The sequence below is a fragment of the Lepus europaeus genome, chromosome 4 (assembly GCF_033115175.1).
Source record: "Lepus europaeus isolate LE1 chromosome 4, mLepTim1.pri, whole genome shotgun sequence".
In the NCBI taxonomy this organism is placed as follows: domain Eukaryota; kingdom Metazoa; phylum Chordata; class Mammalia; order Lagomorpha; family Leporidae; genus Lepus; species Lepus europaeus.
The window spans coordinates 271,247-291,989 of NC_084830.1; the positions used below are offsets into that span (position 1 = coordinate 271,247).

Here is a 20,743-nt window from a genome sequence, read left to right on the forward strand (position 1 = left end):
GTGGGGATAGGGGGCTCAGGACGCTGCTGAAGGTCACAGAGCCCTGCCCCAGGGCCTGGAGGCGGAGTTGCCCAGTTGAGTTCAGCCTGAGGCCTCGGCTTCCAGTCCCCCAGGCAGCCACAGGTGATCTGACAGCACCTTGTGGGCTGGGCCTCTGAGGTGGCCACACCTTCTCCAGCAAGCCCCATGCCCTACCCTGCCTCCCAGCCAGCTCTTATCCTAGCAACACCGCCTTCCAGGGCGGTCAGGAATATGGGTGCTGCAGACGCCGGCAGCCCAGTCATTCCCGAGAGGAAGCTGCAGCCCGGAAGTGTGAGGCATGTGGGCGGGGCAGGCACCTCGCCCTGAGCTGCCCACCAGCGTCTGTGTGGCCCCCACCATGTAAGACCAGGGTGCCGTGGGGAGCCCCGTCCCAGCTAGGCTGTGTCGCATGCATATTGGCCCCAAGGGGCCTCCCAGCTTCTCCCAGGACCTCTTCCAACAGGCCCCGGTAGGGACATGGAGGGAGGCTCGGCTGTGGACACACGCGCGCCAGAGCTGGGAGGCTGGGGGCCTGGAGCCTTGCCCCCATCAGCCTTCAGTGCTCCCGCCCGGAGATGCCCAGTGAGCATGCGTGTCTGCTCTTGATGACCAGTCATGAAGGAGTATGTTAAAGGCAGAAGTCCTCTCAGGAGGGACGAAATGGTGCGGCCACTCTGGAGCGTGGTGTGACGGTTCCTCGGTAACTGAGTAGAGGACCCGGGGTCCAGCAGTTCTGCACCCTAAAGGAAACAGGCTCCCCTGGATACCTGTCCCCTGTGTGGATGGCTATTCACTGTGTCCAAGAGGACAGGTGCACGCTGGCAAAGCCCAGTGCCGGCATGCAGTGGGACGCTGCCCAGCTGCAGAGGAAGGAGGTCCTGCCCCGAGCTGCACTGCCCTGCCCAGCTGGGGAGGAAGGAGGTCCTGCCCCGAGCTGCACTGCCCTGCCCAGCTGGGGAGGAAGGAGGTCCTGCCCCGAGCTGCCCTGCCCAGCTGGGGAGGAAGGAGGTCCTGCCCCGAGCTGCACTGCCCTGCCCAGCTGGGGAGGAAGGAGGTCCTGCCCTGAGCTGCCCTGCCCAGCTGGGGAGGAAGGAGGTCCTGCCCCGAGCTGCACTGCCCAGCCCAGCTGCAGAGGAAGGAGGTCCTGCCCCGAGCTGCCCTGCCCAGCTGCAGAGGAAGGAGGTCCTGCCCCGAGCTGCACTGCCCTGCCCAGCTGGGGAGGAAGGAGGTCCTGCCCCGAGCTGCCCTGCCCAGCTGGGGAGGAAGGAGGTCCTGCCCTGAGCTGCACTGCCCTGCCCAGCTGGGGAGGAAGGAGGTCCTGCCCCGAGCTGCACTGCCCTGCCCAGCTGGGGAGGAAGGAGGTCCTGCCCCGAGCTGCACTGCCCAGCTGCAGAGGAAGGAGGTCCTGCCCCGAGCTGCCCTGCCCAGCTGCAGAGGAAGGAGGTCCTGCCCCGAGCTGCCCTGCCCAGCCCAGCTGCAGAGGAAGGAGGTCCTGCCCTGAGCTGCCCTGCCCAGCTGGGGAGGAAGGAGGTCCTGCCCCGAGCTGCCCAGCTGCGGAGGAAGGAGGTCCTGCCCCGAGCTGCCCTGCCCAGCTGCAGAGGAAGGAGGTCCTGCCCCGAGCTGCCCAGCTGGGGAGAAAGGAGGTCCTGCCCCGAGCTGCACTGCCCAGCTGGGGAGGAAGGAGGTCCTGCCCCGAGCTGCCCAGCTGGGGAGGAAGGAGGTCCTGCCCTGAGCTGCCCAGCTGGGGAGGAAGGAGGTCCTGCCCCGAGCTGCCCTGCCCAGCTGCAGAGGAAGGAGGTCCTGCCCCAAGCTGCCCAGCTGGGGAGGAAGGAGGTCCTGCCCCGAGCTGCACTGCCCAGCTGGGGAGGAAGGAGGTCCTGCCCCGAGCTGCCCAGCTGCGGAGGAAGGAGGTCCTGCCCCGAGCTGCCCAGCTGGGGAGGAAGGAGGTCCTGCCCCGAGCTGCCCTGCCCAGCTGCAGAGGAAGGAGGTCCTGCCCCGAGCTGCCCTGCCCAGCTGGGGAGGAAGGAGGTCCTGCCCCGAGCTGCACTGCCCTGCCCAGCTGGGGAGGAAGGAGGTCCTGCCCCGAGCTGCACTGCCCTGCCCAGCTGGGGAGGAAGGAGGTCCTGCCCCGAGCTGCACTGCCCTGCCCAGCTGGGGAGGAAGGAGGTCCTGCCCCGAGCTGCACTGCCCTGCCCAGCTGGGGAGGAAGGAGGTCCTGCCCCGAGCTGCCCTGCCCAGCTGCAGAGGAAGGAGGTCCTGCCCCGAGCTGCCCTGCCCAGCCCAGCTGCAGAGGAAGGAGGTCCTGCCCTGAGCTGCCCTGCCCAGCTGGGGAGGAAGGAGGTCCTGCCCCGAGCTGCACTGCCCTGCCCAGCTGGGGAGGAAGGAGGTCCTGCCCCGAGCTGCCCTGCCCAGCTGCAGAGGAAGGAGGTCCTGCCCTGAGCTGCACTGCCCTGCCCAGCTGGGGAGAAAGGAGGTCCTGCCCCGAGCTGCCCACCTGCAGAGGAAGGAGGTCCTGCCCCGAGCTGCACTGCCCAGCTGGGGAGGAAGGAGGTCCTGCCCCGAGCTGCACTGCCCTGCCCAGCTGGGGAGGAAGGAGGTCCTGCCCCGAGCTGCACTGCCCTGCCCAGCTGGGGAGGAAGGAGGTCCTGCCCCGAGCTGCCCTGCCCAGCTGGGGAGGAAGGAGGTCCTGCCCCGAGCTGCACTGCCCAGCTGCAGAGGAAGGAGGTCCTGCCCCGAGCTGCCCTGCCCAGCTGCAGAGGAAGGAGGTCCTGCCCCGAGCTGCACTGCCCAGCTGGGGAGGAAGGAGGTCCTGCCCCGAGCTGCACTGCCCTGCCCAGCTGGGGAGGAAGGAGGTCCTGCCCCGAGCTGCACTGCCCTGCCCAGCTGGGGAGGAAGGAGGTCCTGCCCCGAGCTGCCCTGCCCAGCTGGGGAGGAAGGAGGTCCTGCCCCGAGCTGCCCTGCCCAGCCCAGCTGCAGAGGAAGGAGGTCCTGCCCTGAGCTGCCCTGCCCAGCTGGGGAGGAAGGAGGTCCTGCCCCGAGCTGCACTGCCCTGCCCAGCTGGGGAGGAAGGAGGTCCTGCCCCGAGCTGCCCTGCCCAGCTGCAGAGGAAGGAGGTCCTGCCCCGAGCTGCACTGCCCTGCCCAGCTGGGGAGAAAGGAGGTCCTGCCCCGAGCTGCCCACCTGCAGAGGAAGGAGGTCCTGCCCCGAGCTGCACTGCCCAGCTGGGGAGGAAGGAGGTCCTGCCCCGAGCTGCACTGCCCTGCCCAGCTGGGGAGGAAGGAGGTCCTGCCCCGAGCTGCACTGCCCTGCCCAGCTGGGGAGGAAGGAGGTCCTGCCCCGAGCTGCCCTGCCCAGCTGGGGAGGAAGGAGGTCCTGCCCCGAGCTGCACTGCCCAGCTGCAGAGGAAGGAGGTCCTGCCCCGAGCTGCCCTGCCCAGCTGCAGAGGAAGGAGGTCCTGCCCCGAGCTGCACTGCCCAGCTGAATCTCGAGGCCATCGAGCTGGGTGAAGGAAGCCAGTCACAGGGAGACCACGACTGTGAGGCGCCCAGGGTGGCCTGGGCAGGCATGAGGAGCTGGTGCCCAGCACACACAGATGCCCAGCTTGGGAGATGGTTGGTTCTGGAGGTGGGTGATGATAACGGTCGCACTCAGTGCCAATGAACTGCTCCCTTAGAAACGGCTAACATGGCAAATGCAGTCTTGTATTTATGTTACCATACTTAAAACACAAAGGCAGAAAAACGGAAAAGGAAGAAGACCTGTTTTCAAGCAGGAAAGCATGTGACAGTGGTGGGAAGCTGACTGGGCAGGTGGAGAATGGCTCCAGCAAACGCGGCACAGGAGTGGGAGGGGCTTCCTCCAGGTCTGCACAGTGCAGGGTGCATCCGGACCATCTGGGCTGGACCCCAGCTGCAGCAGCAGGGCAGGCTGAGTCTCAGTGTTGTGAGCGTGAATCACTGTAGCATCGGAGACACGGAGGTGTCAGGAGATCCTGAAGTGTTGGAAAACTCAAGGACATCCAGTGAGCAGCCAAGGGTCAGGTCAGTGTTGAGAAGTGAAGACTGGTGCCATGGCTCAACAGGCTAACCCTCCACCTTGTGGCACCAGCACACCCGGTTCTAGTCCCCGTCAGGGCACCAGATTCTGTCCCGGTTGCCCCTCTTCCAGGCCAGCTCTCTGCTGTGGCCCAGGAGTGCAGTGGAGGATGGCCCAAGTGCTTGGGCCCTGCACCCGCAAGGGAGGCCAGGAGAAACACCTGGCTCCTGGCTTTGGATCAGGGCAGTGCGCTGGCCGCAGTGCGCCGGCCGCGGCGACCATTGGAGGGTGAACAAATGGCAAAGGAAGACCTTTCTCTCTGTCCACTCTGCCTGTCAAAAATAAAAATAAAAAAAAATGAAGACTGAGGTGCACCCCCAGCATCTCTGACAGGGACATCTCCAGCACCCGACGTATGTCGGGTGGAGCAGCTCAGATCAGCCTCGGCCTCCACGGAGCAGCTTTCACTTGCTTTTCTTTCTTGGAAAGGTAGATGGAGAGCTCTCCCATCCGCTAGCTCACTCCCCAAGCTCCTGGAGCCAGGAACTCCATGTGGGCCTCCCACCTGGGGGACAGCGGTCCAGGCACTCGAATCATCACCAGCCACCTCCCAGGATGCACTTTAGTTGGGAGCTGGAGTCGGACACGGAGCCAGGATCCGAACCCAGGCACTCAGATAATGGGATGCGAGAGTCCCAAGTGGCGTCTTTACTGCTGGATCAAATGCCTACCCCAGAAAAGTAAACCTGGGGGCCAGTGCTGTGGCATAGTAGGCTAAGCCTCCACCTGTGGCGCGGAATCCTGTGTGGGCTCCAGTTCTAGTCACAGCTGCCCCACTTCTAATCCCGCTCTCTGCTATGGCCTGGGAGAGCAGTAGAAGATGGCCCAAGTGCTTGGGCCCCTGCACCCATGTGGGAGACCTGGAGGAAGCCCCTGGCTTTGTATGAGCTCACCTCCAGCTGTCGTGTCCATTTGGGAAGTGAACCAGAGATGGAAGCGCGCGCTCGCTCTCTCTCTCTTTCTCTCTCTCTCTCTCTTTCCTTTGTCTGTGACTCTGCCTCTCAAGTAAATAAATTTTTACAAAAATAAATAAACAGAAGAAAGAAAATCATGAAGGTCAGAGTAGAAATTAATGGGGAAAAAACAAACAAACAAACAGAAAACCAGGGACAACATGGATGAAGCAAGAGCTGATTCTTCCAGAGAGCGCTGCAACTCATAAACTCATCCATGGGGCTGGCACTGTGGTGCAGCGGGTAAAGCCACCATCCGCAGTGCCGGCATCCCATGTGGGCACCGGTTTAAGACCCAACTGCTCCACTGCTAGTCCAGCTCTCTGCTGTGGCCTGGGAAAGCAGTAGAAGATGGCCCAAGTGCTTGGGCCTCTGCACCCGGGTGGGAGACCCAAAAGAAACTCCTGGCTTCGGATCAGCCCAGCCCCAGCCATTGCAGCCAATTGGGGAGTGAACCAGCAGATGGAAGACCTGTCTCTCTCTCTCTCTCTCTCTCCTCCTCTCTGTGTGTAACTCTGACTTTCAAATAAATAAATAAATATTTTTTTAAATACCCTCATCCGTACTGTCATGGACAAAGAAGATGGCTGAGAGCTCACAGCACCACAGAGTGCAGGCTCCGTGGTGCTGGGAGGACAAGGGGTGTATCTGTCAGCGTTGAGACATGCAAGTTCCTTAGGATGGGGAACATCGGTCCGTCAGAGGCAGGTGCCTGCGCGCGCCTGGGCAGCTCTAACACTGGACCCACGTGGAGGAGAGGAGCATGGCCTGCGCCAGGACGACACGCAAACTCCTATGTGGCTGAACAGGCACACTCCCATTGAAGAGCTGGGGCTTGTACTCTAAAGCCTTCTCCAAAAGGAAGCTCCAGGCCCAGATGGGCTCTGGGAAATCCGGAACTGAAGGGGAGGGCGTCCTCCTGACGGAACCCACACCCGAGCTGGGAGAGGGCGGAGCAAAGCAGAACGGCACGGACACGGATGGGGAGCAGTTTGATCCAGCATGGCAGAGCCGTAGCACCTTCCCTGGGTAGAGTTTATTCAAGAAGTGCAAGGTTGGTTGGTTTTTAATGCCAATCAATGTAAAACACTATATCCTTAAAGTAAAAAGAGGCAAGCCACATGGTCATCACCACAGGTGTAGGGAAAGCATTTGGGGCCAGCGCTGTGGTGTAGTGGGTAAAGCTGCCGCCTGCAGTGCTGGCGTCCTGTATAGGCACCGGCTTGAGTCCCGACTGCTCCACTTCCAATCCAGATCTCTGCTGTGGCCTGGGAAAGCAGTGGAAGATGGCCTAACTTCTTGGGCCCCTGCACCCGTGTGAGAGACCCAGAAGAAGCTCCTGGCTCTTGTCTTTAGATTAGCGCAACTCTGGCTGTTGTAGCCATCTGGGGAGTAAACCAGTGGAGGGAAGACTCACTCTCTCTCTCTCTCTCTCTCTCTCTCTCTCTCTCTCTCTTCCCCCGCCTCTGCCTCTCTGTAACTCTGCCTTTCAAATAAATAAATACCTCTTCAAAAAAAAAAAAAAAAAAACAGCATTTGATAGATTCGACATTCCACACTTGGCAAACTCCAAGCAAATTAGGAGTAGAAGGGAACCGTATCACTCTGCTAAGAGATACCCAGACAACCTGCAGTGCTCAAGAACTGGTGCCTGGGCACCAGTATTCGCACTGTTCACAAAACTTACCCAAGTGTCCACAGCAAGTGAAGGGGTGGACAGAACATGGCGGGCCCTGCAATGGAGCGTTACTGATCCGTGAACACAGCAAGACGAGCACCCGCGACAGCAGGGATGGACTGGAAAGCCTGTCAACGGGGACAGAGCATGGTTCTGCCTGCATCCAGGACAGGCAGGTTCCCAGGCAGCAGGTGGGCTGGGAGGGTGGGGATCGGGGAATGCTGCTGAGCGGGTCAGAGTTTGACTTCAGACAGACGTTGGGCGCGTGGTGATGCTTGGGTAGCATTGTGAAGGAAGTTAATGCCACTGGGTTGTACTTTAGGAACAGCTAATGCTTTTTCACAATTAAAAACGTGTGTGTGTGTGTGCAGCTGACATCATCCTTAAGGGTGAGAAACCTGAGCGCTTTCCCCTTCACATGAGGAACAAGCAAGGCCCTCCAGTGGCACCACATCTGCTCCCAGCACCCTGGAGGTCCTGGCCAGGCCCTTAAGTCATGGACGGTAAAAGGGGTCCTGACTGGGTGCAGGTGTGCTGGCACAGCCGGGTAAGCCACCACTTGGGATGCTGGAATCAAATCCCACCTCTGCTTCCAGTCCAGTTTCCTGCTAATGCACTTGGGCGATGCAGATGATGGCTGAAGTACTTGGGTTCTTTCCACCCATGTGGGAGACCTGGACGGAGTTCATGGCTCCTGGCTTCAGCCTGACCCACATCTGGCTGTTGCAGCCAGTTGAGGAGTGAACCAGCAATGGAAGATCCATATGTCTCTGTCGCTGTCTATCTGTCTCCCGTTCAAATAAAAGGAAAATAATTTTTAAAAGTACAGATGGAGGGTGGGCATTGTGGCACAGTGGCTTGGGACTCCCATGCTGGAGCGCTGGTTTCAGTCCTGCCTCCTCGCCTCCAATCCGGCTTCCAGCTGCAGTGCCTGGGAAGGCACTGGTGATGGCTCCAAGACTTGGGTCCCTGCCACCCACGTGAGAGACGATGCTGGGTTGTTGAAACACTTGGTGAGTGAATCAGCAGGTGGAAGATTCTCTCTGTCCCGGTCATTCTGCTCTGCCTTTCAGATAGGTCTGCTAGAAGGTACATACAGATACCTACAGCTGCGTGGAGAAATAGACACACGGTGGTGACGGCCATGTCCGTCTCCTGCCTCCGCTGAGCGGACCCAGAGGCAAGGACTCCCGACACCCAGGCCTTTGGTGGAGACTGCCCTTGAGAAACGGCTGGTGTGGGGCTGGTGCAGGGAGTGTGCGCGGTGTCGGGGAAGGTGCTGCGGAGGATTAAGCCGCTCAGCAGCGTCCCACATGAGTGCTGGTTCAAGTCCCATCTGCTCTGCTTCCGATCCAGCTCCCTGTTGGCGATGGGAAGGCACCGGAGGATCGCGTAGGTGCTTGGGCCGTGCCATCCCTGGGAGAGACCCAGATGGAGTTCCAGGCTCCTGGCTTTGGCTCGGCCCAGCCCTGTCGTTTGCGGAGTGAACCAGCCAATGAAGATGCCTGTCTCCGTCCCCACCCCACATCCCTCTGTGTCACTTTGCCTTCAGATATATGAATACATAAGACTTTAAATTTTTCTCAAGATTTATATATTGATTTGAAGGCAGAGTTACAGGGAGGAGAGACAGAGGTCTTCCATCCACTGGTTCATTCCCCCAAGTGGCTGCAATGGCCAGGGCTGGGCCAGGCTGAATTGGGGAGCCAGAAGCTTCTTCCGGGTCTCCCACAAGGGGGCATGGGCCCAAGCATTTGGGCCATCTTCCACTGCTTTGCTGGGCGTATTAACAGGGAGCTGGATCGCAAGTGGAGCAGCTGGGACTGGAACCGTCGCCCTTACAAGATGTAGTAACTCAGGTGGTGGCTGAGCTGCAGCACAGCACCAGCTCCAGACTTGCTTTCTGCTTTTTGGTTTTGATGTGGAGAAGTGCTAGAGGAGGCGGAGATGGCGAGTGCTGTTAGGGGAAGTCGCCGAGGGCAGAGCTGATGGCTGAGAGGAGCCCGAGTCCATCCTGACGTGGCTGGAGCAGGTGGTGCGGTTGGCCAGGGAGCGAACTCCCAGCCTCGGCGTGGGCCGGACTGGGCGCAGCACGGGGCCCTGGAGATCTGCACCGTGGCCTCCCAGCAGGTGAACACCTTCCCGGCCTGGGAGCCCACACCTGTGACCCTCCGGCCTGGGGAGATCCACGGTCGGGCCGCACAGTACTCAGGAGGACCCGGCACCACACGCAGCCCGGTGTGCCCCTGCCCCCGGCGTGTCAGCTCTCGGCAGGTGCAGGGGCTGCACCGGCGCTTGTCCCTGGCGTTGTGTTCCGCGGCCTTCACCGTTGTGTTTGCTCCCCAGTGACACAGCACATGAGAGAGCTCCTGGAAAGGAATGCTAAGAAGAAGTCCAAATTGAGAAAGAAACCCAAGCCTTATGTTGAAGAGCCGGATGGTAGGGTCTCTCCCGCAGCCCTGGGTGCTGCCTCTGCCAGCTCTGCTCTCCAGCCTCGGCCGCCTGGCCGCCTCCTCTTCTCTAACCGCTTCTGGGCTGGGGGTGGGACACTAACCTCAGCCCTGCGGCCTCCTGAGCGGGGAGGAGGCTCCTGGAGAGGTGGGGCCTCCGCACTCCTTCCTTGGTGGCCCCAGGTTCGCTGGGCTCACCGGTGGGGAGGGGTAAGGGGGCATCCTGCAGCCCCAGCACAGCCACCAGCTCAGGGCTCTCCCCTGCCCACACCATGGCCCCCTTGCTATCTCCTCCCTCCCCCAGCCCCAGCCCCTGAGGCGCCCTGGGGTTCCAGCTGTCCTCCCTGCCACCAGTTCTTCCCCACCCTCTTGGCTTCGCCCCCCCTTGCTCTGGGAAGCCCCTCTGTGGGGGCCCAGACCCAGGTCGAGGGCCTGTAGGTGTGGCCTGCGTGGGTGGGCAGCTGCAGCGCCGGGGCCTGGTCCTCACCGCAGACGCAGGCGTCGTCACCCAGCTCGGCTCCTGCCTGCCTGGCTGGCTCATGCCAGCTGCACAGGAGTCCTCCCCATGGGCCTGGGATGGGGCGGAGCAGAACACAGCCCACGTCTGCCAGGGAGGGAGGGAGAGCGGTACCAGCCTTGGCAGGGTCTGCACCCAGAGACCCATGGCCTTGGCCTTGTGCTGCTGGCACTGGCCCCTCTGGTGGGTCAGGCAAGGGCCAGCGGGCCTGGAGAGGCCAGGTCGGGGAGGTGCGCTCCGAGCAGAGCTCCCACCTCGGGTGCTCAGACACCCATGGGTGCCCACTGTCTGCTGAGTCAGGGCTTCACGGTTCCCGGTGAACCCACAGGGCCAGCACGCCCATAGGCACAGGCCGAGTGACAGAGTCCCAGCCATGCCTGCATCACACAGGCTCAGGGCGGCCAGGGAATGGTCTGGCTCCCGTTGGGTTAAGTGTCTTCCGTTGTGGAGAAGTGAGGGAGCCTCAAGGGTGCCCAGAGCGGCCAGGTTGGTGCGTGGCAGAAGTTCTGGGCTCTGCATCCTAACCTGGCTGAGGCTGGAACCAGGGTCTTCTCCCAGGACCTGCTGCAGCTTGGCCAAGACCATTCTGAGAGCCCAGAACCTCTTCATTGGATACAGAAATGCTCTGCTGGACCTGCTTCCCTCCCAGGGCAGATGGTCCGGGTCCCATGGGAGTCCAGACGCCCGGCGGGGGCCGGGGTGGGGGGTGGGGCTGCTGCCTGGAAGCACAGGGTTGATCCCAGGTGTCCCCTGGCCTGGGACAGTGCCCACTTTCCTCACCTTCCCTGCCCAAGCCCTGAAGGTGCCACCCGCACCCGGGACCCACCCAGGAGGGCTGTCCCCAGCTCCCCTTCCCCCCACCCCTGGTGCCTGGAGGGCCTCGGCCTCAGGTTCATGAGTCCACAGGTGCAGGCTCCAAGGCCGCCTTAGAGCCCTGCTGTGGGTGGGGGCTGAGCCTCAGAAAGCCCCTCCCTTGAGAAAGGAGGCTGGGCCCTCTACTGGCTGCCTGCTGCCCTTAGGAGGCGGTGGGCACCTCCCCGGGCAGCCCTGGACTGCAGAGCTTGGCGCGCTGTGCTGTGCTGTGTGCTCCATGCTCCTGCCAGGGAGGTGCCTGGGACAGTCTCGGCCCTTCCCCTTCCTGCCTGGCCACGGGAGGGTGGGTGGCCCCCCTCCGGAAGTGGGGAAGCCACCCTGGCCTCAGCCCTGGAGCGGGGTGTGTCCACCCAGGCTGACCCGCGCCCCTTCTTTTCCAGGGGTGGCAATCAGCACCTACGCCAAGTACTGCTACCACAAGCTGCAGAAGGCGGCCCTGACGGGCGCCAAGAAGGTACAGCAGTGCCGAGGGTGGTGGTGGAGGGGGGCACGTGCCCAAAGGCGCAGAAAAAGCTCTGTCCCCTGGGGACCACAGGCCAAGGCCTCCTCACCCCACGCCCCACAGCACACACTGCTCCTGTCATCTCGACACACCACAGCCCCAGACCTGGGTCCCGGCCTGACGGCCCTGGCCACTGCAGCAGCCAACTCCCCCCCACCCCACGCAGGAAGCCATGCGCCCCTGCACCTGCCCCACTTCCTGCCCCACCTCCAGGGCCCGGGCCCTGGCCCTGCCGCAGACTTGGAGGTGCACTGCCCCAGGCTCCTTCTCGGCCCAGGTCAGCTAGCCTGACATGCCAGGCTGGCCCTGCAGGACTGGCCACCCCCGACCGTGACCAGAGGGCCACTTGCGGCCCTGGGCTGGCCCTGCAGGACTGGCCACCCCCGACCCGTGACCAGAGGGCCACTTGCGGCCCTGGGCTGGCCCTGCAGGACTGGCCACCCCCGACCGTGACCAGAGGGCCACTTGCAGCCCTGGGCTGGCCCTGCAGGACTGGCCACCACCCCTGACCGTGACCAGAGGGCCACTTGCAGCCCTGGGCTGGCCCTGCAGGACTGGCCACCCCCGACCCGTGACCAGAGGGCCACTTGCGGCCCTGGGCTGGCCCTGCAGGACTGGCCACCCCCGACCGTGACCAGAGGGCTACTTGCAGCCCTGGGCTGGCCCTGCAGGACGGCTGCCGGGACTCGGCCAGGAAGCTGTGGTTGCTCCTGGCTCTGCTTGGGCAGAAGCCTGGGGTTCACAGGGAGGCAGCTGAGCCAAGGGCAAGCACCTGGGACGTGGGGGCTGTGCTCTGTCCACAGGGGCTGAAGAAACCCAACGTGGAGGAGATCCGGCACGCCAAGAACGCGGTGTTCAGCCCGTCCATGTTCGGCAGCGCCCTGCAGGAGGTCCTGAGCATGCAGAAGGAGCGCTACCCCGACCGGCAGCTGCCCTGGGTGCAGACGCGGCTCTCCGAGGAGGTGCTGGCACTCAACGGTGACCAGACCGAGGGCATTTTCAGGTGCTGCGGCGTCCCTGGCCTGGGGGTGGGGCTGCTTCTGTGCCCCTGCCTCACCGCAGAAAGGGGGGGAGGGGCATGCGGACCCGGCAGGCCACGGGAGGCAGTGCAGGCACTGGTCCTGAGGACAGCACAGCCGGCCAGAGGCAGGGCCTGGGGGAGCAGCCAGGCACAGTTGCCGCCTGTGGCCGGGGGCTGACCCCACTGGACCAGGGGACAGAAGCCTGCAAGGGTGGCCCTGCAGAGGGCCCAGGGAGGGGCAGGGCCTGGAGGCCAGCTGACCTGCACTGCGACCTCATGCTGCTAGGGTCCCCGGGGACATCGACGAGGTGAACGCCCTGAAGCTGCAGGTGGACCAGTGGAAGGTGCCCACCGGCCTGGAGGACCCCCACGTCCCCGGTGAGCCCCAGCCACCCAGTGGCAGGACAGGGCAGGCCTGGCCCCGCAGTGGTGCGAGAGCCCCAGAGCTTGGCCAGCCATGGCCGAGGCCTCTGTCCACTCCCTCTCGTGTGGCCGCATCTCCAGGCCCCCTTCCACCCCCACCCCTAGCGCCAGGAGCCCCCGCCCACTGCAGACCCCTGCCGACCCTGGCCCAGCCACCTCACTCGCGGGCCACCCCTGCACGCCTCCCCGCCCCGCTGAGCTCGCTGTGCCCGCAGCGTCGCTGCTGAAGCTGTGGTACCGGGAGCTGGAGGAGCCCCTGATCCCGCACGAGTTCTACGACCAGTGCATCGCGCACTACGAGAGCCCCGAGGCCGCCGTGGCCGTGGTGCACGCGCTGCCCCGCATCAACCGCATGGTGCTCTGCTACCTCATCCGATTCCTGCAGGTACGCGGGGGCCCCGCCGCGCACACGCGCGCCCGCGCGGCCCCGGCCCACCCTCGGCTCCCCACAGGTGTTCGCGCAGCCGGCCAACGTGGCGGCCACCAAGATGGACGTGAGCAACCTGGCCATGGTGATGGCGCCCAACTGCCTGCGCTGCCGCTCCGACGACCCGCGCGTCATCTTCGAGAACACGCGCAAGGAGATGTCCTTCCTGCGCGTGCTCATCCAGCACCTGGACACCGGCTTCATGGAGGGCGTGCTGTAGCGCGCCGCCGCGGGCAAGTGCCTTGCGGGCCGCCTTTTCTACGCGGACTTTCGGAGTCGAGCCTTTATTTATTACCCGAGGACTCCGCGCTGGCCCGGGCTCGCCCGACGCATGGAGCCGAGGCCCGCGGAGTGAATAAAGCGGCCGGACTCGCCCCGCGCTCCTCGCCTTCCTTCCGGGCTCGCGCGGCGGCGGCGGCGGGCGGGGCGGGAACGCGGCCGCCGCGGAACGGAGAGCGCCGGGCCGAGCGCGCGGGGACCCGTGCTCGCGCGGCACCGCCCTCGCGGGACCTGCGGCCGCTTCCGGCGTGGAGGGAGGATGTGGCCGCCGTGCGGGGCGCTGCGGGCCGTGGCCCGGAGCTGGGCGCGGGTGCAGGCGCAGTCACGAGGGGCCGGGGCTTGCAGCAGGGACGGGGGCGCCTCCTACACGCAGGGCCAGAGCCCCGAGCCCCGCACGCGCGAGTACTTCTACTACGTGGACCACCAGGGGCAGGTGCGCGGGGTCCGGGCCGCGTCTCCGTCGGCGGGAGGCGGGCCGGGCGGCCTTCGCGGAGGCGGCGGCACTGCTGGCCACACACCTGGGGGCGGGGCCCAGGGACACGGAGCGCGGCCGGCCAGGCTGCGGCGTAGGTGCGGGTCCCGGCCGTAACCGCGCGTGTCCGCGGCCCGTCCCTCCGCAGCTCTTCCTGGACGATTCCAAAATGAAGAACTTCACCACCTGCTTCAAAGGTACCGCCGCGCCCCCGCCGCGCCCCGCCGCAGGCCCGCAGCCCGGGCCCGCGAGCTGAGCGGCCGCGCCTCTGTCCTCCCAGACCCGCAGTTCCTGGTCACCTTCTTCTCCCGCCTGAGACCCAACCGCAGCGGGCGCTACGAGGCCGCCTTCCCCTTCCTGTCGCCCTGCGGCCGAGAGCGCAACTTCCTGCGCTGCGACGACCGGCCCGTGGTCTTCACGCACCTGCTGGCTCCGGGCCGCGGGCCCGCGCGCCTGTCCTACTGCGGCGGGGGCGAGGCGCTGACCGTGCCCTTCGAGCCGGCGCGCCTGCTGCCCCTGGCGGCCAACGGGCGCCTGTACCACCCCGCGCCCGAGCGCGCGGGCGGCGTGGGGCTGGTGCGCTCCGCGCTGGCCCAGGAGCTCAGCGCCGCCTTCGAGACCGCGCCCGGCGCCCCCGCCGTGCCCTCGCACATCCACTGGCAAGGCCGCCGCCTCGCCCTCACCATGGACCTGGCCCCGCTGCTGCTCGCCGAGCCGCCCGCCTAGGAGGACCCCCGCGCCCCCGGCGCCTCCGCCCCCCGCCCCCCCCCGCTGTCCCAGCGCGCGTGCGCCGCGGAGGCGCGCCCCGCCCCGCTCCCGCCGGAGCTGTCCGTGGTGCCGCCGCAGCCCCGCAGCCCGGCGGCCGCCCCTCTCCCCGCGCCCGCCGGGGGCGCCCAGGGATTGGCCCGTGCCCGCGACGTCAGCCCCGGACGAGCGGCGCGGACCCGGCGCGCCTGCGCGGGCCGCCCGAGCGCCGCGGGGAGCCGCCGGCTGCCGAGCGTCAGGTGAGGGGCTCGCGACCCAAGGTCACCGGGCGCGGGGCGGGAGCGGGGCCGCGGAGACCACGCCCTCCCTGGGCCTGGCGGGGCGGGTGGCCGTGGGGGTCGGGGCCAGGGAAGGAGGACGGCGCATCGCATCTCCCGCACTGCGCTCCAGGGAGGCGCGGGGTCCACGCGTGACGCCCCGCCCCTCGCGTTCCCGCGACGCGAGGGCCTCCCCTGCGTGAGCTTCGCTGCTGGAGGCCGGGCCCGCTCACCCTGCTCGCGGGGAAGCCGCTGTACCCGAGCCGGAGCAGCTCCATTAAACTTGGCTGCGCGCTGACCTCATCTCCAGTGCTTTCAGTGGCGTGAGCGGCACGCACGGCGTGGGGGCGGCAGGGCCCGCCTTCGCGCCCGCACTGAATCCGTGCGTCTCCGGGTCCCGGGTTCGCGGGCCGCGCTCCGCAGGCCATAAAACGCTGCTCCAATCGCAGAGGCCGCTCAGGAGGCGGCCCCAGGGCGCTCAGACCCCGGCTTCCCCGGGACCCCGCTTTCCCGCGCGCCGGCCAGGGAGGCTCGTGTCCGAGGGACTGGCTCCCCGGACTGCCCCAGCCCGGGGGCCCCTACGAGTTACCTGAGGACAAGCCCCGCCCACCTAGGCCGGGCACAGGTGTGCTACGGCCGCCGGCGCAGCCACGCCCACCCCGTGAGGGCCTTGGGGGCTGGAGCCCGACCTCAGGGCGAGGACCACAGCCCCCTCCCCATCCCAGTCCTGCAGTAGCTGTAGCCCCGCCACCCGCCAGGGGCCCCGCACGGCCAGGACGGAGTGCTCCCCCCAAGCCACATCCCGCATCTTTGTGAGAGCGTTTATTCATCAGTTTCTGGAGCTGACGTCACCTCCCGAGTCGGACCCGGCCCGCGCTGCGGAAACCCCGCGCACTGCGTGGTCCCCGCCGGCCTCTGGGACATGGCCCCGGGGGCGCTGGCGCTGCTGGCGCTGCTGCTGCTGCCGCCGCCGCGCGGGCTCCCGCCCCGCGCCGCCGGCTGCCCGGCCGCCTGCCGCTGTTACAGCGCCACGGTGGAGTGCGGCGCCCTGCGGCTGCGCGTCGTGCCGCCCGGAATCCCCCCGGGGACGCAGGTGGGCACCGCGTGCGGCCGCCGGCCCTGGAGCTGGGGTGGAGCCGGGGGTGCCCGCGGGGTGCGGGGACGGGCGCCGCCCACAGCGCGGTGAGCGGCGCGCCCGGCCCGCAGACACTGTTCCTGCAGGACAACAGCATCACGCGCCTAGAGCCGGGCGCCCTGGCGCCGCTCGCCGCGCTGCGCCGCCTCTACCTGCACAACAACAGCCTGCGCGCCCTCGAGGCCGGCGCCTTCCGCGCGCAGCCCTGCCTGCTCGAACTGGCGCTCACCCGCAACCGCCTGCGGGGCCTGCGCGGCGGCGCCTTCGTGGGCTTGGCCCAGCTACGCGTCCTCTACCTGGCCGGCAACCAGCTGGCGCGCCTCCTGGACTTCACCTTCTTGCACCTGCCGGTGAGCGCCAGCGTCCAAACCAGCGCGCCGCCCCCGGGCTGCGGGTCGGGGCCGGCTCCCAGAGCCTTGTTCCCATTTCAGCGCCTGCAGGAGCTGCACCTGCAAGAAAACAGCATTGAGCTGCTGGAGGACCAGGCCCTGGCCGGGCTGTCCTCGCTGGCCCTGCTGGACCTCAGCAGGAACCAGCTGGGCACCATTAGCCGCGAGACACTGCAGCCCCTGGCGAGCCTTCAAGTCCTGCGCCTCACAGGTACGTGTCCTGGGGCCGAGGGTCCGTGCCACGGCCGCCTGCCCGCCGACGGAGGAGGAGGGGTTCAGCATCGGGGGGCCATCAGGATGGGGGCGCATGCCCAGGGCGGGGTCTCACTCAGCGTTGGCCCTGCTCTGCCCGCAGAGAACCCGTGGCGCTGCGACTGTGCCCTGCACTGGCTGGGCGCGTGGATCAAGGCGGGCGGCCGGCGGCTGCTCGGCCCCAGGGACAAGAGGGTCGTGTGTGCCGAGCCCCCGCGCTTGGCGCTCCGGAGCCTCCTCGACGTGTCGGGCAACAGCCTCGTCTGCCTCCCGCCCACTGTGCATGTGGAGCCGCTGGAGCTCACGGCCAACCTGGGGGAGGACCTGCGCGTCGCCTGCCAGGCCTCGGGCTACCCGCAGCCCCTGGTGACCTGGCGGAAGGCACCCCTGGCGCGCGAGGCCCTGCCGCCGGTGCAGGCGCGGGTGGACGGCGCGGAGCCGGGCGCGGGCGCGGTGCCAGACACGGGCAGCGGCGTGCTGCTGCTGACCAACATCACGCTGGCGCACGCCGGCCGGTACGAGTGCGAGGCCGCCAACGCTGGCGGCGCCGCCCGCGTGCCCTTCCGCCTGCTGGTCAACGCGTCCCGGCCGCAGCCTCCGCCCGCGCGCCCCACTGGCCGCGAGCCGCCGCCCGAGGCGGGCAGCATGGCCTTCCGTGCGCTGGGCCTGGCCACGCAGACGGCCGTGGCGGCGGCCATAGCGCTTCTGGCGCTCACGGCGCTGCTGCTGGCCGCCATGATCTGCCGGCGCCGGCGCCGGCGCAAAAAGGCCGCGGGGCCGCCGGGCGAGGGCGCGCTGTTCGTCAACGACTACTCGGACGGGCCCTGCAGCTTCGCGCAGCTGGAGGAGCTCCGCGGCGAGCGCGGGCACGCGATGTTCGTCATCGACCGCTCCAAGCCGCTCTTCGCCGGCCCGGCCGAGGAGGCGGCGCCCGGGCCGCGCCGCACCTACGAGCTCCGCTGCTGAGCGCGCGCCCCCGCGCATGCTCGCTCAGTAAAGGTGGAAGCCGTACCGAGCGCCTGGCCGTGTGTGGGGCGGGGGCGCCGCGCTGGTCCAGCCAGGGGGAGGGGCGGCCCTGCTGAGGGCCACAGCAGGGGGGCGGTCACTCTCCATGAGCCACAAAAGGACAGCCACAAATGCGAGTTCCAGACACTGTGCTCTTGGACCTCGGTGACAGCCGCCCGCCCAAAGCCCACGGGGTGCGCGCAGTAGCCTGCCTTGGCCAGGAGCGAAGATGCTCCCAGCCGGGGCAGGGAGTTCCAAGGAGGCCAGGGCCCTAGAGCGGCCAGGCCCGGCCCTGGGGCCCATGGGTCAGCCGGTTAGGGAGCCGGTGCACCCAGGAGCAAGGCCGACCCCGCGGCCAGGCCCCGCACCAGCCGGCCTCTCCCCGAGCCCGGCCGTCATAGGCTGAAGTAGTCCGCGGCCAGGCGCCCGTAGATGTCCGTGGTCCAGAGCACGTGGGCGCGGCCCGAGGCCACCAGCAGCCGGTGCAGCTCGGCTTCCACGCGGGCAAACTTCTCCTCGTTGATGGAGGCCTCCAGCAGCACGGAGGCCGGCGGCGGCCAGGGCAGGCCCTCGTAGCAGTCCACGGGGAAGGGGTGCACCACGGTGCGCAGCTCGGCCTGCACGGCCGAGTCCCGCAGCAGCTCCCTGAGGCCGGCCATGGACAGCGGGTTGCCATAGAGGCCGAGGTAGCGCAGGCTGGCACAGCCGGTCAGAATGGGGAGCGTGGCCAGCAGCTGAGGGTCGGCCAGCTGGCACTCGGTCAGCTCGAGGTGCAGCAGCGTGGGCGCGGCCGCCTGCAGCAGGCCTTGGAAGGGGGCCAGCTGGCTGCCGGACAGGTCGTTGCCACTCAGGTCCAGCTTCTTCAGGTGGGCAGCGTGGGGGCTCCGTGCCAAGAAGCGCAGGTCCTCAGGCAGCAGGGCACAGAAGGCCAGCTCCAGGCTCTCCAGGGGGCTCTGCAGCGTGCTGTGGGGACACGGGCCACAGAGGGGTCACGGCAGGGCCCGGGGAGGGGAGCGTCCACGGGGGGGGGGGGCTGCTCACCTGAGCAGCTGGTCCAGCCTCCCGGAAAGCAGGGAGGAGCCCACGCTGAGCTCCCGCAGGCAGGCGAAGCGGCCCATCTGGGCCAGGAAGTAGCGGAAATTGTCCTCGCCGTCCACGGAAGGCTGCCGCGAGTCCCCGTGCACGTAGTGCAGCCGCAGGCTGGCCAGCTGCTGGAAGCGGGCCACGTGCGGGATGATGACGGACAGCCCGCGGAGGCCCAGGTTGTTGAAGCGCAGGTCCACACGGCGCAGGCAGCCCGCGTCCAGGAGCTGCAGCAGGGCCACGGTGTTGCGCATGGGCAGGTCCTCCGCCCGCAGGTCCCGGCAGCACAGCCGCAGCGGGCTGCCCACGCTGCTGCGCAGTGCCTCGCGCAGGAACGCATAGGAAGCCCGGTTCACCCGCAGGTCCACGCGCACCTCCACGGGCACGGGGGCGGGCCCCGGCTGCACCGCCCCACCGTGCTGCTGGGCGATGCACGTGCGGGCCACGGCCGCGGTGCAGTCCCACATGCTCATGGTGCCGGGGTCCTGCTCCACGCCGTCGTCCAGGAGGCCCGTCATGTCCAGCACCCGCAGCACGTGCTTCCTGGGGGGGGGGGGGCCGAGAGAGCAGTGCTCACACCCCCTGCGGCCACTCGGGGCCACAGCAAGGTGCCTGCCCCTGCCCCAAGCAAGCCCCTACCTGCAGAGGGGCTGTGTGCCGGCCTCGGGGGCGCGGAGCCGGGCGGTCAGCCCCAGGATGACGGCCTGCATGCTCTCGGTGCTGGGCCGCTCCTGCAGCAGGGCGCGGCTGCAGTGGGCGCACTCCTGCAGCAGCTGCTGGAAGCTGAGCAGCGGGAAGGGCCAGCAGTGCACCAGCTCGCGCAGCACGGCCGTCTTCCTGTCCATGAAGGCCACCTTGAACAGCAGGGGGAACAGCTCGCGGGGCAGCAGCGGCAGGGCCTGGCAGGCAGCCGGCTGGCACTGCAGCACCTGCCGCGTGCTCAGGAACACCAGCGTGTGCATGGTGCTGGGCCCTGCAGGAGAGGCCTCAGTGGGAAGGCGAAGCTGCAGGCCGGCGCCCCCTCCCGACACCAGGCCTGGCGAAGCCAGCAGCGAGCGGGAGCAGCCACCAGGGGCCTGGCGCTGGCTGGGCCCTACACACACCGGGACCCCGCCCCCACCGCCACGGGCACTCCCAAGCCTACAGCAGAGTCAGAAGCCCCTCCCCACCGGCCTTCGCGGGCACCCGGGCACAGGGAGAGCAGCGAGCACCAGGGCGGGCAGGAGGGCCCAGGCCCAGAGCACCGCGAGCCCGGATGACGCCGCGATGAACCTCGCCGCGGTGTCACCAGGCATGGAGACCCCAATGCTCCCGCCTTGCAAAGTGCTCGCCACGTGTCCACACATTTCTCTCTTCCCGGGGAAACCAGCGTGCAGGCCAAGGCCTAAGTCTGCGAGGCTCAGGCCAGACACACAGCTGCCACGGTGGCACCCGGGCCGAGCCCACAGGACACCTCCGCAGGCTGGAAAGCCAAGGCCCGGGCCCTGCCCAAGGTCACCCCGCACGTGGGGCTGCGGCAGCGGGAGGAGGGCGCCCTGGACCCCGCGCCCTGCCCACCAACAGGCACCGGGTCCTGCGGAAGCCCACCCTCAGCCCGGCTCTGCTCGTGATCACATCTCGCGAGGACGGCTCGTGCCTCCCCGACGGGACCCCCGCGCCCCTCACGAAAGAAACAGAGCGGCCGGGGCGAACGCCGGGCTCCGAGGCCGCTCCGCCCCGGCGAGACGGCCCCGCCCGGCTCCTCGGGGCCTAGGGCAGCGCGGGAGGCGCCCCCACCCCCGCCTCCCGGGCAGAGCCTGCTCCTCCGGGCCGGAGCGTCGCCGGCCGGGCTCCACAGCCGCCCTGTCGGACGCGGGGGGCCGCAGCGCCGGGGCGCCCGCCCCCGGCCCAGCACTCAGCATCGGCCGCCGCGCGGCCCAGACAGGACTCCCCGAGGGCCTCCGCCACGCCCCGCGCGGCCCTAGCGGGGCCCGGGGCACGCGCCGCCCCGCTCCGAACCCCGCACGGCAGCCCGCGCTCACCGGCCCCACAGCCGCCGCCGCCGCCGCCGGCCCCGCCTCAGCCTGCCGCCGCGCCCCGCCCCGCGCCGTGGCGCGCCGCGATGACGCAGGCGCCGCCCATTGGCCGGCTCCCGGCGGATTGGCTG

General features: G+C 67.6%; 4 protein-coding genes across 5 annotated transcripts in view; 3 read left to right on the forward strand and 1 right to left on the reverse strand.

Annotated features, from left to right (window-relative positions):
• Window positions 1–13,329, forward strand: part of ARHGAP39 (Rho GTPase activating protein 39) — a 75,865-nt gene extending 62,536 nt beyond the window's left edge. For both annotated transcript variants that reach the window (XM_062187829.1, XM_062187828.1), the window contains 6 exons: window positions 9,094–9,186; window positions 10,968–11,041; window positions 11,893–12,092; window positions 12,397–12,488; window positions 12,749–12,918; window positions 12,986–13,329. In XM_062187829.1, coding sequence (XP_062043813.1) covers window positions 9,094–9,186; window positions 10,968–11,041; window positions 11,893–12,092; window positions 12,397–12,488; window positions 12,749–12,918; window positions 12,986–13,180 — 824 coding nt within the window. In that variant the 3' untranslated portion in view covers window positions 13,181–13,329. The remainder of the gene's footprint in view (window positions 1–9,093; window positions 9,187–10,967; window positions 11,042–11,892; window positions 12,093–12,396; window positions 12,489–12,748; window positions 12,919–12,985) is intronic.
• Window positions 13,330–13,492: 163 nt separating this feature from the next.
• Window positions 13,493–14,466, forward strand: C4H8orf82 (chromosome 4 C8orf82 homolog). Its single transcript, XM_062189418.1, has 3 exons — window positions 13,493–13,672; window positions 13,860–13,908; window positions 13,992–14,466. The coding sequence occupies exons 1-3, from the start codon at window positions 13,499–13,501 to the stop codon at window positions 14,435–14,437; spliced, it is 669 nt and encodes a 222-aa protein (XP_062045402.1). The 5' UTR covers window positions 13,493–13,498; the 3' UTR covers window positions 14,438–14,466.
• A 1,011-nt stretch (window positions 14,467–15,477) lies between these two features.
• Window positions 15,478–17,619, forward strand: LRRC24 (leucine rich repeat containing 24). The gene is made up of 4 exons (XM_062187831.1): window positions 15,478–15,826; window positions 15,940–16,218; window positions 16,300–16,468; window positions 16,613–17,619. The coding sequence occupies exons 1-4, from the start codon at window positions 15,656–15,658 to the stop codon at window positions 17,473–17,475; spliced, it is 1,482 nt and encodes a 493-aa protein (XP_062043815.1). The 5' UTR covers window positions 15,478–15,655; the 3' UTR covers window positions 17,476–17,619.
• On the reverse strand, window positions 17,491–20,642 carry LRRC14 (leucine rich repeat containing 14). Its single transcript, XM_062187830.1, has 4 exons — window positions 20,619–20,642; window positions 19,237–19,570; window positions 18,556–19,140; window positions 17,491–18,477 (listed from the first exon to the last, which is right to left on the reverse strand). Exons 2-4 carry the CDS (start codon window positions 19,557–19,559, stop codon window positions 17,910–17,912), a joined length of 1,476 nt encoding a protein of 491 aa, XP_062043814.1. The 5' UTR covers window positions 19,560–19,570; window positions 20,619–20,642; the 3' UTR covers window positions 17,491–17,909.
• Between the last annotated feature and the right edge of the window lie 101 nt (window positions 20,643–20,743).

What these genes read in the sequence shown, in the direction of transcription:
- C4H8orf82 (XM_062189418.1), top strand. Translation starts at nt 13,499, where the DNA reads ATGTGGCCGCCGTGCGGGGCGCTGCGGGCCGTGGCCCGGAGCTGGGCG. An exon ending in ACGTGGACCACCAGGGGCAG is followed by an intron (nt 13,673 to 13,859) that starts GTGCGCGGGGTC and finishes GTCCCTCCGCAG; the next exon opens with CTCTTCCTGGACGATTCCAA. An exon ending in CTTCACCACCTGCTTCAAAG is followed by an intron (nt 13,909 to 13,991) that starts GTACCGCCGCGC and finishes CTGTCCTCCCAG; the next exon opens with ACCCGCAGTTCCTGGTCACC.
- LRRC24 (XM_062187831.1), top strand. Translation starts at nt 15,656, where the DNA reads ATGGCCCCGGGGGCGCTGGCGCTGCTGGCGCTGCTGCTGCTGCCGCCG. An exon ending in TCACCTTCTTGCACCTGCCG is followed by an intron (nt 16,219 to 16,299) that starts GTGAGCGCCAGC and finishes TTCCCATTTCAG; the next exon opens with CGCCTGCAGGAGCTGCACCT. An exon ending in TCAAGTCCTGCGCCTCACAG is followed by an intron (nt 16,469 to 16,612) that starts GTACGTGTCCTG and finishes CTCTGCCCGCAG; the next exon opens with AGAACCCGTGGCGCTGCGAC.
- LRRC14 (XM_062187830.1), bottom strand. Translation starts at nt 19,559, where the DNA reads ATGCACACGCTGGTGTTCCTGAGCACGCGGCAGGTGCTGCAGTGCCAG. An exon ending in GGCACACAGCCCCTCTGCAG is followed by an intron (nt 19,141 to 19,236) that starts GTAGGGGCTTGC and finishes CCCCCCCCCCAG; the next exon opens with GAAGCACGTGCTGCGGGTGC. An exon ending in AGGCTGGACCAGCTGCTCAG is followed by an intron (nt 18,478 to 18,555) that starts GTGAGCAGCCCC and finishes GTGTCCCCACAG; the next exon opens with CACGCTGCAGAGCCCCCTGG.